The sequence below is a fragment of the Mesocricetus auratus genome, unplaced genomic scaffold (genome assembly GCF_017639785.1).
Source record: "Mesocricetus auratus isolate SY011 unplaced genomic scaffold, BCM_Maur_2.0 Super-Scaffold_100009, whole genome shotgun sequence".
Taxonomy (NCBI): Eukaryota; Metazoa; Chordata; class Mammalia; order Rodentia; family Cricetidae; genus Mesocricetus; species Mesocricetus auratus.
In genome coordinates, this window is record NW_024429193.1 from 65730951 (window position 1) to 65747030 (window position 16080).

The 16080-nt window shown below is 53.3% G+C and overlaps 2 protein-coding genes across 6 annotated transcripts in view; one reads left to right on the forward strand and one right to left on the reverse strand.

Moving 5' to 3' along the window:
• Positions 1-1474: 1474 nt before the first annotated feature.
• Chrnb2 (cholinergic receptor nicotinic beta 2 subunit) lies at positions 1475-13394 on the forward strand. Of its 2 annotated transcripts, XM_040752384.1 has the most exons (7): positions 1475-1898; positions 2887-3032; positions 3207-3251; positions 3762-3871; positions 4576-5548; positions 8997-9163; positions 11167-13394. In XM_040752384.1, exons 1-7 carry the CDS (start codon positions 1835-1837, stop codon positions 11699-11701), a joined length of 2040 nt encoding a protein of 679 aa, XP_040608318.1. In that variant the 5' UTR covers positions 1475-1834; the 3' UTR covers positions 11702-13394. The 2 variants fall into 2 exon arrangements, with proteins under 2 accessions (XP_040608318.1, XP_005080251.1); XM_005080194.4 differs by lacking the exon at positions 11167-13394 and having other exon boundaries at positions 1480-1898; positions 8997-10849.
• Position 13395: 1 nt separating this feature from the next.
• Adar (adenosine deaminase RNA specific) overlaps positions 13396-16080 on the reverse strand; it is a 39600-nt gene continuing 36915 nt past the window's right edge. For all 4 annotated transcript variants that reach the window (XM_013120619.3, XM_013120618.3, XM_005080191.4 and 1 more), the window contains exon 15: positions 13396-15950. In XM_013120619.3, the coding sequence (XP_012976073.1) occupies positions 15704-15950 (247 nt within the window). In that variant the 3' untranslated portion in view covers positions 13396-15703. The remainder of the gene's footprint in view (positions 15951-16080) is intronic.

Sequence of the window (16080 nt, forward strand, 5' to 3'; positions counted from 1 at the left end):
AATACCTTGTGCTGTGATTCATATCTACTTTCACTTATGTCCTACCGAGTCCCCCCAGGCTGTTGCCTTCCCCGCCCCCAGCTTCCAGTCCTCTGTGTCTTTCCTAGAGCAGTCATTACAATGGCTAGGAGTAATGAGCTGCCAGTGTGGCCTCTCTAACAACCAGAACTAAGTCTCTCTGATCTTTGCCTCCTCAGCTCCAAACAACTCCAGGCTCACAGGACACACTCAATCCATGTTGTCCTAAATTGTTGAAGACATATCTACCCTTGAGCCTTTCCCCACGTGCTGTGACCGCACACTCTGCTTGGTGTACAGATCTCTTCCTGAAGAAATTATTACAGATGATCACCCTGCCACCAAGCTGCATCAGTATTCACTGGGACTCCCCAAGTGGAAGCACTTGTTAATTAAGTTGCTTATGCCTGCACTTATAGAACAGGAATTCCCCCATGCACACTAAACTATGTCTGTTATGCATTACCATTTTCCTGTTAAGCAAGCCAGGCCCTGTGCTTGTTCATACTCTAGTTAGAAAAGCAGTGACTTGCTGTAGAAGGATTTCATCCTAGAAGAGTATAACAAAGTGCATACCTTACTCAATCCTTGGTCAGTCATAGCTTCCCTGAGGAACTGAAATTTCTGCAAACACTCAAGTTTAAGTAGAAGGTAGCTAGGGACAATGGGGTGATAAAAGAGCTGAGGTCTGGGAGGGGTTAAATATTCAAGGATCTTAGCCGCATTGCCAATAGCTGAGTGTGGAACTGAGGACTGAGGACAGTGCCCAGATGAGGTCAGGGAAGCAGGCACTGATGAAATGAAAGACGCCTCGCTGTTTGCTTCAGACAGGAATCTTTGGTTGAAAGTGACCACTGATCCACTAAGAAAAAAGAGGTCCTTCATGGGCTCAGTAGCTAAAAGTTTAGGGCTTTCAAGATCAAAGATGTCATTGAGTTTTGACACCTCTCTCATCTTTGCGCTCCTTTGTGTTAGCTTCATTCTTTCTCTGTGAAATGGTCCCCTGATCTCCCCAGAACACAGAAGACCACTGGAGTGGAAGGGATCATTGATATTGGCTGCTTATCCATGTCAGAACCTTCAAGGCTACCTTAGTTTCAGGAGGTCTAGACCTTTCTAGCTTAGATTTCCCCGGAAGGATGGGAAGATCTTGGCCTTATAGGAGCTTAAGAAAGCAGAGAAAGGGACAGGTAAAGAAGAGACTCTATTCCAAATCTCCAAAGCGATTTGCTTTTTAAAACTAGCTAGCTCCCTGTTCCCTCCCAAGTCCCAACTTACATTTTCTCTGCTGCATCCTTAGCTCTCCCGAAAGCAGAATCATTAGTTTGGATAAGAACGTAAGGGAGGACAGGAACCCCAGAAACGCCCCCAACACATCCCATGTCCTAAGAGAGCCCTGACCTACTTCTCTTCCTCCCTCTCTCCTCCCTCCCAGCTCTGCTCAAACCTCTCCAAGTCCTGCCCCAACTTCGGGGTATTTGAACTCGTCCACTGAGCAGTGGGTGGCTTTCCCCTCACACACAACCCACCTAGGCATGACCAACCAAAGAGCATCCCACCCAGGGACCACCTTTTTTTCCCTGGGATTCCGCGCTTCCGCCTCCGGGGCGGAGACTCCTCCCCTCGCAGTCCCAGTTGTGTTCCCTGGAAGAGCCGCCAGGACCGGCCAAGAAGCCGGGTCCCCTTAGCATTCCAGGAATTCGTTCAACCCTGGAGGCCGGGAGTCCTACCCGGGAAAAGGCTGAGATTTCAGCACCACGGACAGTGCCCCGCCCGCTGTCCTAGTGTCGGCGAGGCCGCGCGCTATGGTGGTGGCATGGCCCCGTGCTCCAGCTCTATGGCGCTGCTCCTCATCTTCGGCCTTCTCTGGCTGTGTTCAGGTAAGAACTGGCAGGCCAGGTTCCCCTGCCCCAGCTAGGGCTCATGACGCCAAGTTCTGTCACCCCTGCCAGGACAAAGGCAAAACGAGGGATTCTCTAGGGGTAGAGGAGCCGGCTGGGGGATGGGGAGAGACTCCAGGGTCTGCAGGGAGCGCCTGGAAGACTAATCTGGAAGGAAGACCCGGGCGCAGGCGCAGGCGAGAGGCCAGGGAGAGGTGGAATCCTGACCATTGCCGGGAAGAGGCAAATGAGCACAAAGAAGAAGGAAGAAAGAAGAGCATCCTGAGATGACACGAGGCTTGACAGCATTTGACTTTTTGCGACCCGGGTTAACGCCTTCCTCCCGGCTCCCCACCGTTTCCCATTTCCCTCGTTGGGGTCCTGATTTGGGTCACCCTGCAGGGATGGTCAAGGATGGAAGGGAGAGCAGTGACTTCCCACTTCTCGTAGGATGGGTCAGGAGACTTGGAAGAGTAGAAAATGCCAGACTGGGGGCGAGGGAGGCGGTCTGCAGGGTGTTCAGGAGGTGTGCTCTTGGAGAGTCACAGAAGAGGATGCACGAGGTGAGGGCCTGTACAAGGCAACACACTATAGAACGAACTTTCCACGCCTACATGACAATACAGGGGGTGGGCGCCTGCACCCACAGGCCAGGCATCCCCACTTCTGCTCCAACCCATGGAGGCAGAGATCTCAAGCTTCAAGGCTTGTCTCTTTGAGACTTTTTGTAGGGGGAAACAGGTCCCCATTAATCTTTGCAGAGTGGGTGGTTAGTCTAGAGGTGTCTACGGAGCCGTTTGGACTCGTGGTATGGTCTCAGAGAAGGAGTTTCTGTAATCCTGTGGCATTACCTAACATTTTCCGAACTCCTTTAAGCACAGGGCTGTAAGAGGCTATGACTGAATTAACTGATCAGTCACCCCACTGCTTGAGTAGGGGAGCCTTTGTGAGCCCTTCCGTTTACTCACACCCTGCCTGCCTTGCCCAGGGGTTTTGGGCACTGACACAGAGGAGCGCCTAGTGGAACATCTCCTGGATCCCTCCCGCTACAACAAGCTGATCCGTCCAGCCACCAATGGCTCTGAGCTGGTCACTGTGCAGCTCATGGTATCACTGGCTCAGCTCATCAGTGTGGTGAGTGTGAGTCTCAAACTCTTTGTCCAGCTACGGAAGTCAGCCCAGCCAGAAAGGGTTAATATCTGAGCTTACTCCTTAGGCGCTTCTAAGGTGGTGGTGGTGGGGATCTTAAGAGGGTGGTGGGAGTTCTGAGGACTGGGGCTTCTCAGCAGCTGCTCTGTTTCCCTGCAGCATGAGCGGGAGCAGATCATGACCACCAATGTCTGGCTGACCCAGGTCAGTACTCTTTTCTACCCCCCATCTCTCTTTCCATCTCCTTCAGAGGGGAGTCCTCAAAAGATGAATATGCATCCTTATTTGGGGGCACTCACCAGCACTGTAATTATTAGAGTCTGGTCTTGCTGGGTAGCCCCGGCTGACCTAGAACTCACTATGTGGACCACGGTGGTCTTGAACTCCCAGAGATGTCTGCCTGTCTCTGCCTCACTAGGATTAAAGGTAGTCACTACTGTACCTGCTTGACTCTGTGATTTTATACACATTAAACACTCCCAAGATTCATTTTCACATCTATAAGGTCTAATACCCTGGCTCAGCTGTGTAAATTAAATGAAGAAGCATCATCACATGGCCCGTGTCTGGGCAGAGAAGTCACCGTGGTGTGGAGAGAAGGCTGACTTTTCAAGTTTTCCACAAGCCATATGAGTTCTCTTTTGTCCCTTTCTTTGACTCTGGTCCCCTTTGGGGCTAGAGCTTGATACTGCCTCCGTTCTCTCCTTTTCCCAGGAGTGGGAAGATTATCGCCTCACCTGGAAGCCTGAGGACTTTGACAACATGAAGAAAGTCAGGCTCCCTTCCAAACACATCTGGCTCCCAGATGTGGTCCTATACAACAAGTACGTGACCCTGGAGTTATAGGAAGGTTATGGAAGACTAGAGGTGTGCTTGGGAGGGGATAAAAATAAATCATGGGGTGGGGGTCCAAGGAGAGGGCTTTTCCCTGGCAGGTTGCAGACAGGCATTATCCACAGACAGACCCAACTAGTGGAATGCAGTATGGGTAGCCATGGTTACTTGGACCTTGATCAGTCCTTCCCAGCTACTTAGGTCGCCAGTTTTTGGAGCTGGGGTAGGGAGAGTGAAGACTGACACTTCTCAATGCCTAAACTGATTCAAGAATAGCCACTTCTTGAAGCCTGGGTGGTAACAAAGAACTTATGGTTCTCATTTCACCTAAATTCCATTCTGTTCCTTTCAATGAGTCTTCTCTTTGCAGCGTAAAACTCCCTTAACGGATGGAACTGCCCACACCCCTTCGTTGCTTGGGGCTCCTTGCTCTGGCCTCCCTGGCTGCCCCACCTCTTTGCCCTCATGAGGACTAGTCAGCTTACACAATGAGGGACAAGCAGCAGATTCACCCCCCTCCATTATTCTCTTCTACACGGAGGGATATAAATGCCCAAGCATATCCCCATGCCCAGCTCCTTTCCTGCATGGTATCTGTATATTAGATGGTCACTCCCAGCCTGGGTCCTCTTGCTGGGTCGATGAGTGGAATGGGGACTCTCAAGCCAGGGCTGATTGCTCCATTTCTTGGCAGTGCTGACGGCATGTATGAGGTATCCTTCTACTCCAATGCGGTGGTCTCCTATGACGGCAGCATCTTTTGGCTACCGCCTGCCATCTACAAGAGTGCATGCAAGATTGAGGTGAAGCACTTCCCGTTTGACCAGCAGAATTGCACCATGAAGTTCCGCTCATGGACCTACGACCGCACGGAGATCGACCTGGTTCTCAAAAGCGATGTGGCCAGCCTGGACGACTTCACACCCAGCGGGGAGTGGGACATCATCGCGTTGCCAGGCCGGCGCAATGAGAACCCAGATGACTCTACCTACGTGGACATCACCTATGACTTCATCATTCGCCGCAAGCCGCTCTTCTACACCATCAACCTCATCATCCCCTGCGTTCTCATCACCTCGCTGGCCATCCTGGTCTTCTACCTGCCCTCGGACTGTGGTGAGAAGATGACACTTTGCATCTCCGTGCTGCTGGCGCTCACGGTATTCCTGCTGCTCATCTCCAAGATTGTACCTCCCACCTCCCTTGACGTACCGCTGGTGGGAAAGTACCTCATGTTCACCATGGTGCTAGTCACCTTCTCCATCGTCACTAGTGTGTGTGTGCTCAACGTGCATCACCGTTCGCCCACCACGCACACCATGGCTCCCTGGGTCAAGGTGGTCTTCTTGGAGAAGCTGCCCACCCTGCTCTTCCTGCAGCAGCCACGCCACCGCTGTGCGCGTCAGCGCCTGCGCATGCGGAGGCGCCAGCAGGAGCGCGAAGGGGCAGGTGCGCTCTTCTTCCGTGAGGGCCCTGCAACTGATCCATGCACCTGCTTTGTCAACCCTGCATCAGTGAAGGGCTTGGCTGGGGCTTTCAGGGCTGAGCCCGCATCTGCAACTGGCCCAGGGCACTCAGTGGGGCCTTGCAGCTGTGGCCTCCGGGAAGCAGTGGATGGCGTGCGCTTCATTGCAGACCACATGCGAAGCGAGGATGATGACCAGAGCGTGAGTATGAAGTGTGAGATAGGCGCGTTAGGAGCAGGGGCCCCTGTGTGCGGGGGGGTAGGTGCTGCTCAGAGTCACAAAACAAGAGTACAGGGGAGAGGCAGCACGAGTGAGGTTGACTAGGGTGGGCTGGCAGACTGTCTTGCCTGCGCTGGAGTCTGTACCAGATGGATGACCTTGCGGCTCCCCGAAGAATAGTACTCAGGGAGAGATGCATCCACTGGGACCCCATCAGTGTGAGGGAGGTAAACCTTAGGGCAGGGAGGAGTTCTGTTGGGTTTGAGGGTGTCACCGAGTTTTTCCGTGTGGGTCACGTGACCACATCCAAGCGTTAATGTGTTGTTGCTCTTAATGCGAGTGGAGATGAGTGCTTGTGGACCACAGAGCAGGGACAATTGAGGGCAGTGGTGATGCCAGACAGGGAAAGGCAAGTTTATAGGTTCTATGGGGTTGATTCCAGTGGAGAGAACAGAATTTAAAATCAATATCCCATTTCTGCTGTCCTGGGCCTTAAAAAGAGTCTAATGAAATATTTATAGAGATGGGGTGGGTGGAGACCCAGGTTCCCTGGAGTCAGTCATCTCTCCCTCTTTCTGAACACCCAGCCCCCCCCCGCCAGTCTTCCCAGAAGGGGATTCCTTGAGACTAATCCAGGAGTTGGGGGAAGGTGCAATAGCTTGACAGCCTATCCCCCATTTTGGGTACCATCTGGCCTTCCCTGAGATCAGTGATCAGGTACCTGGCCGGTTCTAGGCCAAGGCTCAGCTGTTGCTACAGTGACTGGCAAGGTTTCCTCTGGGGCTGCCATTCCTGCTGGGGAAGGAGAGAGGGCAGGCACTGTGGGTTTTGTTGGGAGCCGAGTTCAGACATCGTTTCCTCTGGGCAGCATGAGACATGAAAGCATGAGACGGGAGCATTTTACAGTTCGGAGGAAGGCAGCTGCGCTGAGATTGGAGATGAGGCCGCTGAGGCTAGCTGGGAGACACTGGGGTGCAGGGCCCAGCTGCTGCTGGTCACTGGCCTCCACCCCTGCTGCGGTCCGTCATCTAGCCTGCATTTCAAGCCAGGTGCTGAGGGTGCAGTGACCTACTTGGATGCCTCAGAGGGATCTAGAACTAACACATTCAAAAATCCAGTGCTTGATCTCCACCCCCAGCCTGACCCTAACTTGCCCCTAGCTTCTCCATCTTGTAGTAAATGGCGTTATCACGGGCTAAGTGGTTCACACTGAAGCCTGGTGGGGGATCCTTGACTCCCGCCCCCTTACTTCCCATCACTGAGGTTACCAAAGGTCCTGCCCTCTGAGTACCACCTTCAAAATGATTCCCCACTTTGTTATTTTTCTACCACCTTTACACTAACACCCTGGTCCTTTGGCTGCCGTCAGCTGCAGCTCTTGTGTGGACCAGGGAGCCTATCCTAATTGCCTCCCTGGTTCAGCTTCCTGTGCTGCAGTTAAGTAACCCATGCCCTAGGCTCCTGACACGCCCCTTTGCCTGGGTCACTGGCTTGTCACTCAGCTGTCTCAAGCAAAGCCAGACCCTTTCCTGCCCTTGAGTCTTTGCATCTGGGTTCTTCTACCTGGAACAACCTGCGTATTAGTTACCTTTCTCATTGCCATGACAAAATTCCAGACAAAAGCGGCCTCCGGAAAGCAAGATTTTTTTTTTTTGGCTTACAGTTTGAGGTTACAGCCCAAGGAGGGGGAGGGCAGTAAGGAGCAGGAGATGGGGCAGCTGGTCCTGTTGCATCTGCAGTCCGGAAGCAGGGAGAATGCTGGTGCTCAGCTAACCTTTTTGTTTTCTGTCTGGGACCCTAGCCCATGGGATGGTGCTGCCTGCCTCAATTAATCTAATCTAGAAAACTCTTCACAGACTTGCCAACCACAGTTCCTCCTCCCTCCCCTCCCTCCCCTCCTTCCCCTCCCCTTTCCCCCCAAACCCACTCTCATCCACTCCTCAGACAGGGTAAGGCCTCCCATGGGGAGTCAGGAAAGCCTGGCACACTCAGTTGAGACATGACAAAAACCTATTACTGTTATTAATTTTTGCTCTGTTATTTAGGAGTAAACCTATATATAACCCTTTACCCCAAACATTCCAGTGTCTCTCCTTAAGAACAGGGGTACTCTCTTGCGTGCCTCAGCTTCAGGGCTGGGGATGTGGTGCAGTGGTGGAGTTCACAGTTAGCATGTGAGTTCCATCTGCAGCCAACAGCCAACCAAACCAGCAAGGAAGTGTCGGGGTTCAAAGATTGGATCCTGGAAGCAGCGTCAATACTTTTACTACTGTAAAGTTCACATTCAGGCATTTCCAGTTGTCCTAGTGCTCTTCTCAGGACTATCATCCATAGACCTAAGACCCCAAGTTTTGTTTGGTTGTAAACTCCATTAGTGTCCTCCCTCAGATTTGCCTTTCATGGGATGAACAGAATAGAGGGGACCGGCCAGGTGAGTAGGGCTGTGTTGGCTTTGCCTGACCATGGATGGCTTCACTGTGACCTTGACACAGGGATCTCTTCATGCCCATCAGATCTAAGTGCCCGGAAGAGGCATTTCCAGGCCACACTCTGTCCCCGTCTTCCTTCTGTTTCTCCACCCTAGTCTTCCATTCCCTCTCAGTGAGCAATCTTTGGCTTATTGTCTCTGTCTCCATGAAGAGACTGAAAGCCACAGGGTTGTTTCTTGGTTGTGTCCCAGTACCTCTCAGGAAGCAAGGTATGTGACGCACCCAAATGCGACTTCAGTGCATGGCTGGCTGCTGACGACATGAAGGTGACAGTTTCCCTCTCCCCATCCTATGAGCTGGCTGGACCCCAGAGGAATATGTGCAAAGACCAGGCTCAGCCTGGAAGGCAGGCTGGCCCTTCCCATGACCCTGTAGTTGGTTCTCAAACCCCATCCGTGGGCCTCTGTGCAGGAGTGATGCTGATGGGTGGGGTGTGCCCCTAGCTATCACAAAAGCAGAGCTTCAGGGGAGGCAGCTCCAGGTTACTGAGCACTGTCCTCTGATGTACGAGTTTGTAGTTTGGTGGATGTCCAGACATACAGATGCAATATGGCATAGTCTAAAAACCATGATGGCAATACATAACCCAGTGCCAAGGGAACAAAAGGATCAGGGAAGCCTTCATAAAGAGTATACTTGATTAGGACTTTGAAGTATGTGTAGGAGTTTGCCAGTTTTTTTTTAAAGGAAGTAAGAGAACTAAGAAGACATGCTGGAGTTTTTACTAAGTCTGAAGTTTCGGAGTGTGGGATCCAATAAGAAATATGCTCCTGTTTGTTATGGGTAGATTTGGATGGTCTCTGGGTGGCAGTGGGGACTCTAGAGGCTTTGGAGCAGGCAAGATCAGGGCCGTGAAAGGTTGTTCTGAGTTTGCTCAGGAAGAGGGGTGCTGTGTGCATCATGAAACTGATATCTGGACTACTTACATTTCCTCCATCCAGGTGAGGGAGGACTGGAAATATGTTGCCATGGTGATCGACCGCCTGTTCCTCTGGATTTTTGTCTTTGTCTGTGTCTTTGGCACCATCGGCATGTTCCTGCAACCTCTCTTCCAGAACTACACCGCCACTACCTTCCTCCACTCTGACCACTCAGCTCCCAGCTCCAAGTGAGGCCTCACACATCTGCAGCTCTTCACCCTGTGACCCCTGGGGCTCAGTAGTACTGGGTGGAAGATGGGTCTGTCCCCCTCCACCAAAGCCGTTCCACACCGCCATTCACACATAGCCCAGGCTGGACCAGCTGCCTTGTGTTCAAGCCTTCTCCTCTCCCCCTGAGCTAATTCAGGCAGTAGTGTTAATGGTGGGAGCCGGGGCTGGTAAGCAGAGGCCAGAGGTCTCAGAGTCATCTACCTTGAGAAGAGTGCTGGAGAAGGAGCCAAGAAAGGGCCGAGTTACCTATGGCCTCCAGGTCATCACGGGAGGAGGTGGGAAGGAGGGGCTGACAGCGGTGACGACTTTGATAGGGCAGAGGAGTGTGGCCAGTAACTGGCACCCACCCACCCAAGTGCACAGCGGCTGGTCTGGGAGGACTTGCAGTTTTAGGGGGTCCTCCTGAGGGCTGGTCCTACAGTCTCCTGAGACACTTCAACTTAGTCTCACAGCCTGTGCTTTGGAGGCCTCCAGAGCCCAGTTCCAGGTCCCCTTCTGCCAGTGCAGAATTCTCTGCAGCCCTAGATTTCCCTCTCCTTTCTCACTTGGAAAGGTAAGGCGTTAGGGGAACCTCTGAAGGTCGTGGACGAGGTGAGAATTCTAGGATCACAGTCTCAGAAGAACTGTCCCAGCGCTGGGTTCCAGTGGGAACCATGTCACAGATCTGGGACAGGCTTGGAAAGTGAGCGAGCCCCTTCCACCTTGGAGGACCTACGTGAACTGTGAATCTGAGCTGTGCCTTAGTGCACTTTCCAGTTGTCAGATGGGCTCATGGGCACCTCTGCTTGGTGGCAGACTTCCTTCTACTAGAACAAGAAGTTGCCTGTATTAGGCCTCCCCCCGCCCCAAACTTCCAGTCTTAGAGAGAGCACCCCGGCATCATGAGCAGCAACTGGAAAGGCACTGCCCCAGCAGAGGGCAGCACCGGTGCAGGCCTTTCAGCCTCCGTGAGACCCTACCAGCTGCTGCTGTGACTACCCCGGACTTTACTACCTCCTGTAACTGGCTGTTGTACAAATTAGTCACTAGCCTGGGCTGGAAAGGCCAGAGAGCAATTTGTCCCGACTCCCGCCCCCCCCCCCCCATGTCCTGTTGAACATGTCAGACAGACAGTGCCCATCTTAGCACCTGCTTTCAGCACTTGTACAGTGGGAACAGGTTGGCAGGGCGTGATGGGTGCAAAGGGCCTGTGTGTGTGAAGGGTCCTGGGGCAGTGCTGCTCCCCCATTTTGGGTGCAGCCTTTTGTGGAAGACGGCAATAGTTGAGGGTGGTAGGAACTGTCACGTGTCAGGACAGCGAACCCTAAAGTATCCTGGGAGACTTTGGGGAAACTCAGTCCCTGCCACTTTGGGGCCTTCTGTTTCTACCCCTGGTGGTGTTGGGAGGCTCCCTGCCTCCTACGTGCAGCTGTCTCTGGAGAGAATTAGGTACCTGGCTGGTTGAGCCTGGGTGGGAACCTGGGACAGGGAGGCATGGGAGTGACAGTGAAGAAACGAGTTGGGATTCCCATCAGTGACCAAACTCCAGTAATATGGCAACCATGTTTGCCTGGAAAGATGGCCCACGGGCTCCCTGCCTCTGTGGAGACTACAAGTCTGGAGCAGCTGGTCCCAAGAGTGTGGAAATACGAAAGCAAACGGCACAGGGGCCTCCAGATTTTTTTGGGGGGGGGACAAAAGGGGAAGGGAAGAAGTTCCTTGTAAGGAACAAGGACAATGGGGGACTGGCCACTGTGCCTATCTGTCCTCTGGGACTCCACCTCTGACAGCCCTGGGGAAGCAAGCTCCCGAGAGACCAGGAGCAGCCTCAGAGCAGTGTCTGGTACCCGCCACTGCCTGTCATCAGGGCCTGTGGGCACATGGGAGACCTCCTAGGGAGGAAAGCAAAGGCCTGTAGAGCTTTTGCTGAGTTGTCCCCAAGCAAGGTCACATAGTCCCTGTTGTCACCCTCTGCTTCCAGGCAGAAGTGGCTGTTGAGCCTCACTCACATTGGCCAGCTTCTCATTCCCCGAGCCCAACTGGACAGAACATTGTCACGTGTAGTCATTATTCCATCGCGTCTGACAAGTCTGTCAGTGTGCTGGTCACGTGCTTCCCAGAGGACTGAAACTTTGGAACTGGTAGGACACCCCGCCACCCACCTTCAGCACACTCGTCTTTATGTGTCCTTCCTTGTCTCCACTCCTGGACTATTTGCCGTGGTCCACATCCCACCCCCCCAAACCTACCACCCCACCCCCAACCCTGTAGCTGAACTCGTAGCTCTTAAACATGTTTCCAAATATGTCTTGTTACTTCGTTTTGTTTGGGGAAGGGGGCTTCCAGACAAGGTTGACACAATCATAAGGGCAGAATGCCAGAGAACCCCACTCAAGCAAGGGAGGGTAAGGCATGCACAAGCCGGAACAAAAGGTGAGGGGCAGCAGTCAGTGTCACCTGCTCCCCCCTATTGGAGGCTGGGCCCAGGACGGACCTTTGGGGAGGACTCTCTGTAAGGAACCAGCAGGGGCAAGGTGGGCTGGGGCGTCCTCTCCAGCCCGTGTGGCTTCAGTCAGCTGCCAGGCTTATCTGTGCCCAGATCCTGGGATCAGAGTGAAACTGGGTGAGCCTCTCGCGGTCTTCACCTTCCGCTTTAAGAAAACTGTCTACTATCTTCAAATTTGGGAGCCACTTGTGCATGCCAAGCAGTACTCTACCCTGAGCAACACTTATAGCCCACAATGCTGGCTGCATCAGAGACTGGAATACTCCGTTTCCCTGCATGTGGGCCAGTGACTGCCTGAGGACAGGGGCATCGGGGACGCCAGGACAGCAGAGCTGTCACCTTGAGCTGCCTTTGAAACTGCTCAGTTCTGAGCACTGCACCTGAACAGGTGGTGAACGACACCACATAAGGCCCTGGCCTTAAGTGCCGTGACCCGAAACATGTCACTGGGCCTTCTGACCTCAATCGTGCTGTCTGTGTTTCACTCAGCGTCCTCAGGTACGGTATTACTGTTGAAAGGCCAAAGGCCAGTCCTCCGGGGATTCTGGAGGAAGTTACTATGCAGGAAGAGCTGAGCTCCCTTTAAGTTTAAGAGGGAGACTTCGGATACCAGTCACAGATTTAAAAGATGCAACTAACCCATCCCAATTTCCAGCTGCAACTCCCTTCCCAACAGCGCATACAGGTGCAGTCAGGGCTGACACAGCGCACACAGGTGCAGTCAGTCAGGGCTGACACAGCGCACACAGGTGCAGTCAGTCAGGGCTGACACAGCGCACACAGGTGCAGTCAGTCAGGGCTGACACAGCGCACACAGGTGCAGTCAGTCAGGGCTGACACAGCGCACACAGGTGCAGTCAGGGCTGACACAGCGCACACAGGTGCAGTCAGTCAGGGCTGACACAGCGCACACAGGTGCAGTCAGGGCTGACACAGCGCACACAGGTGCAGTCAGGGCTGACACAGCGCACACAGGTGCAGTCAGTCAGGGCTGACACAGCGCACACAGGTGCAGTCAGTCAGGGCTGACACAGCGCACACAGGTGCAGTCAGTCAGGGCTGACACAGGTGCAGTCAGTCAGGGCTGACACAGCACACACAGGTGCAGTCAGTCAGGGCTGACACAGCGCACACAGGTGCAGTCAGTCAGGGCTGACACAGCGCACACAGGTGCAGTCAGGGCTGACACAGCGCACACAGGTGCAGTCAGTCAGGGCTGACACAGCGCACACAGGTGCAGTCAGGGCTGACACAGCACACACAGGTGCAGTCAGGGCTGACACAGTGCACACAGGTGCAGTCAGTCAGGGCTGACACAGAGCACACAGGTGCAGTCAGGTCTGACATAGCGCACACAGGTGCAGTCAGTCAGGGCTGATTGCGTGGGAGGAAAACATGGGCGAAGCCGGCAGGAGCAGCGGTTAGTGTCTCCTGTGCCGTTTCTTCATTTGGGGCTTTGGAATCTGACATAACCCCTGTGAGCAGGAAAGGAGAAGGGGGCTCAGATGCCGAGGGGCGGTGTGAAGCAGCTAAGAGCCGGGGACTTGCGTGGCTGGGGCACCCAGCTCATCACCTACCCACTCAGGCTGTCGGAGCAGCGGGGGCCTCGAAGCAGCTGTGGCTGCCGTGAGAGATTTAATGTCACAGGTCTCTGTCCCCAGTCTCACCTCCTCCAAGCAACTAAGACACGACACTTTCTAACAGTCCTGTTGCTTCCGTGTTTTTATTTCTGAGGAGAGTATACTGTCATTTAAGGGACACAAGAAGGGACTGCATCCATCACAGCACCAAGGCTACGCCTGGGCTCTTCCCCACTCTTCTCCTGGAGTCACGGTCAGAACCCCAAGGCCAACAACAACCCCTTCAACTTGAGTACAGGAAATAGTTTCAAGCATTGACAATTCTTACACGTGATTAGTCAGAGAATGCAAGACAGTCACAGTTCAGACAAATCAACTACAGAAATTAGTAAACGGTGTGGAGGGAAGGCTTTGCTTCTTAAAAGGTCACACAAACAAGTGAAGGAAACATGGTGGGGCCTGGAGGCAGGGTGTGTGCCGGGGGTTCCCCGCAGCAGGCCCGAGAACAGCGGGTACCTTGCCCTCCTCCATCTGCGGAAACCCAGAACCACAGTTTGTTAGCCAGGATCTCGAGGGTGAAGGTGGCGCTCTGGTTTGGAGCCTGGTTGAGGAAGAGGCTCCTGAATCAGCTCTGCCAAATGAATACCCAGGAAGGACCAGAGGGGCAGAGAAATCAATGGGGAAGAGTCCCTGTCCTGCCCAGGTCCAGAAGCCACAATGGCGCTGCTTCAGAAGCAGCTGCCCCCAGCTGACACCACGACCACGGTGCTACGGCAGACACTAGCAGCTCCATAGGATAATCTGGTGTTGTGCAGAGACATCCCCAGTGCTTTAAGACATAGGTTCTTGAGTTGGTCAGGTTTGATGACAGGTTGAGGAGACAGTAGCCATTACAATCAAAGTGCAAATGATATCGTTGCTGTTGGCAGTGGGCCAGAGGGTGGGGGAGCCAGGCAGCACGGAGGGGTGGGGGAGGGAGCAACGGAGTGCAGGAAACCACTGACACGGCTGTTCCCAGACGGAGCCACCCCATTCAGAGGAAAGGCGTGGGCTTGGTCCTATGGGCCAGAACGGAGCAAGGTCTGGCTGTCTGACTTGTGCTAGAGCCAGACTCTACACAGAGGCTAAGGCTCCTACATACCCACAATTCAATGTTCGGGGGAGGAGGAGTCAAAGGAGCCCACCCACAGCAGGAGGCTAGCCTGCCCTGTCACCTACAACAATGCTGTACAACATATATATATATATATATCAAGATTCCTGAAGGGGCGGAGCAGGTCAGGAGCTCAAAGTCCCTTTGTGCCCTGCCCATGAACCAGCTTCTGAAGCCATCTTGTAAAATGAAAGTACATTCACTAATGCAAAAATATATTTGTATCTCAAATCTGTAATGCAGTCCAGAATCAATACCTCTGGCCTTTTAGAAATATTGATTTTACACAAGCCTTTGTCAACTTCTGCTGGTAACAGTGCCATGAGAAAAATCCCAAGTAGACCAGTAGCTCGCCAACATGATGCTTTGTATTTCTTCTGTGCAGTCTGGACAAAGATGACCTACCCTCCATGGCTTGTCCTCAGCTTGTCACAAATACCTGGAGCCTGCAGCCCCATGCCACACATGGGCAGATTAGATTCCAGGAATGCTTTACAGAAGGGCAGACAGGGCTACATCCCAAGGATTGCTGCACCCTGGTTAGTGCTCTGCTGGTTCCTGCTGGGGAACCTGCTCATCTTGAGCACCTCGCCCAATCCCACATCTGGTTCTCAACTTCCCTGCTGCCCAGGAAGGAAGTTCCCTGGCTGGCCAGCACGGCCTGTTTATTATTGGGCAGGGCTTGCCTGCCCCAACCACATTCTAATTGCCTTGCGACCCCTGACCACAGTTTTCAACCCCTGCCCTTGTAAACATTTCCCTGATCCTTCATGTTCACCTCCTCGTCCTCTGGAGTGGGGAAGGAGAAACATCACCACAGAAGGAATCCTAAGGGGGGATTAGGGACCCGCAGATCTACAGACGTGAAATCATTAGTCCCTGGCATGATTCACAGAGAACGGATGGGAATGCAATCGAATTCACAAGAGGTCCGCGTAGCAAAGGGAAGGAGATGAAAAAACTGCACAAGACTAAACTGGAAGGGACCAGGCTGCAGGGGCCGGGGGCTGGCTATGCTACGTGTGGAATGACAATGCCCCCTCTTCTTTAATCCCTGCCTCTTCATTTGGGAAAGGGGGAGGAGGCTTGGCCAGACCCCTACCTCATAATCCCAAAGGAAGCAGGATAAGTGGGAACCACAGGTCTTGGTGCCATCTATTATGGTTCCTCTAGTAAAAGGGGGGAGGGAGAGGTCTAACAGAAAGCCCCTGAACTCTGGCCCAATGTGATGAGGAATGCCATGAACTCCCTCTGACCCCATGGGAAACGCGCCCCACTGTCAGTCATTGGGGACTGGACAGAGATAAAAGTTCTTTTCCTCCTGGGGTTTGCTGATCCAATTCCCATAGCCCATGTCCCGCAGGCTCTTCTTGAAGTAGTTCTTGGCTAACTCGTAGTCGCGGGCAGCTTTCTTGGCCTCGCCGTAGGAGAGCTGCAGGAGATCTCTGCGGGCACGGAAGGAGCAGAGCCTCTTAAATTGAAGGAAAATGTTCTTCTTGGACACCCGAGATAACTCCTTCCCTGGGCTGGGGAAACAAAGGCACTGGTTGTTCATCTGGAAGCAGGAGAGGGGGGGCTAAGGTGTGAATTTCACAGAAGGCGGATGGCCATTAACTCTGGAGACTAGCAGGCACAGGCCTGCCCTTGGGAGTCTGG

Excerpts from the sequence above, each read along its gene's own strand:
- Chrnb2 (XM_040752384.1), top strand. The coding sequence starts at position 1,835 with ATGGCCCCGTGCTCCAGCTCTATGGCGCTGCTCCTCATCTTCGGCCTT. Across the intron at positions 3,872-4,575 it reads GATGTGGTCCTATACAACAA|TGCTGACGGCATGTATGAGG; the intron begins GTACGTGACCCT and ends ATTTCTTGGCAG. Across the intron at positions 9,164-11,166 it reads CACTCAGCTCCCAGCTCCAA|GCAGAAGTGGCTGTTGAGCC; the intron begins GTGAGGCCTCAC and ends CTCTGCTTCCAG.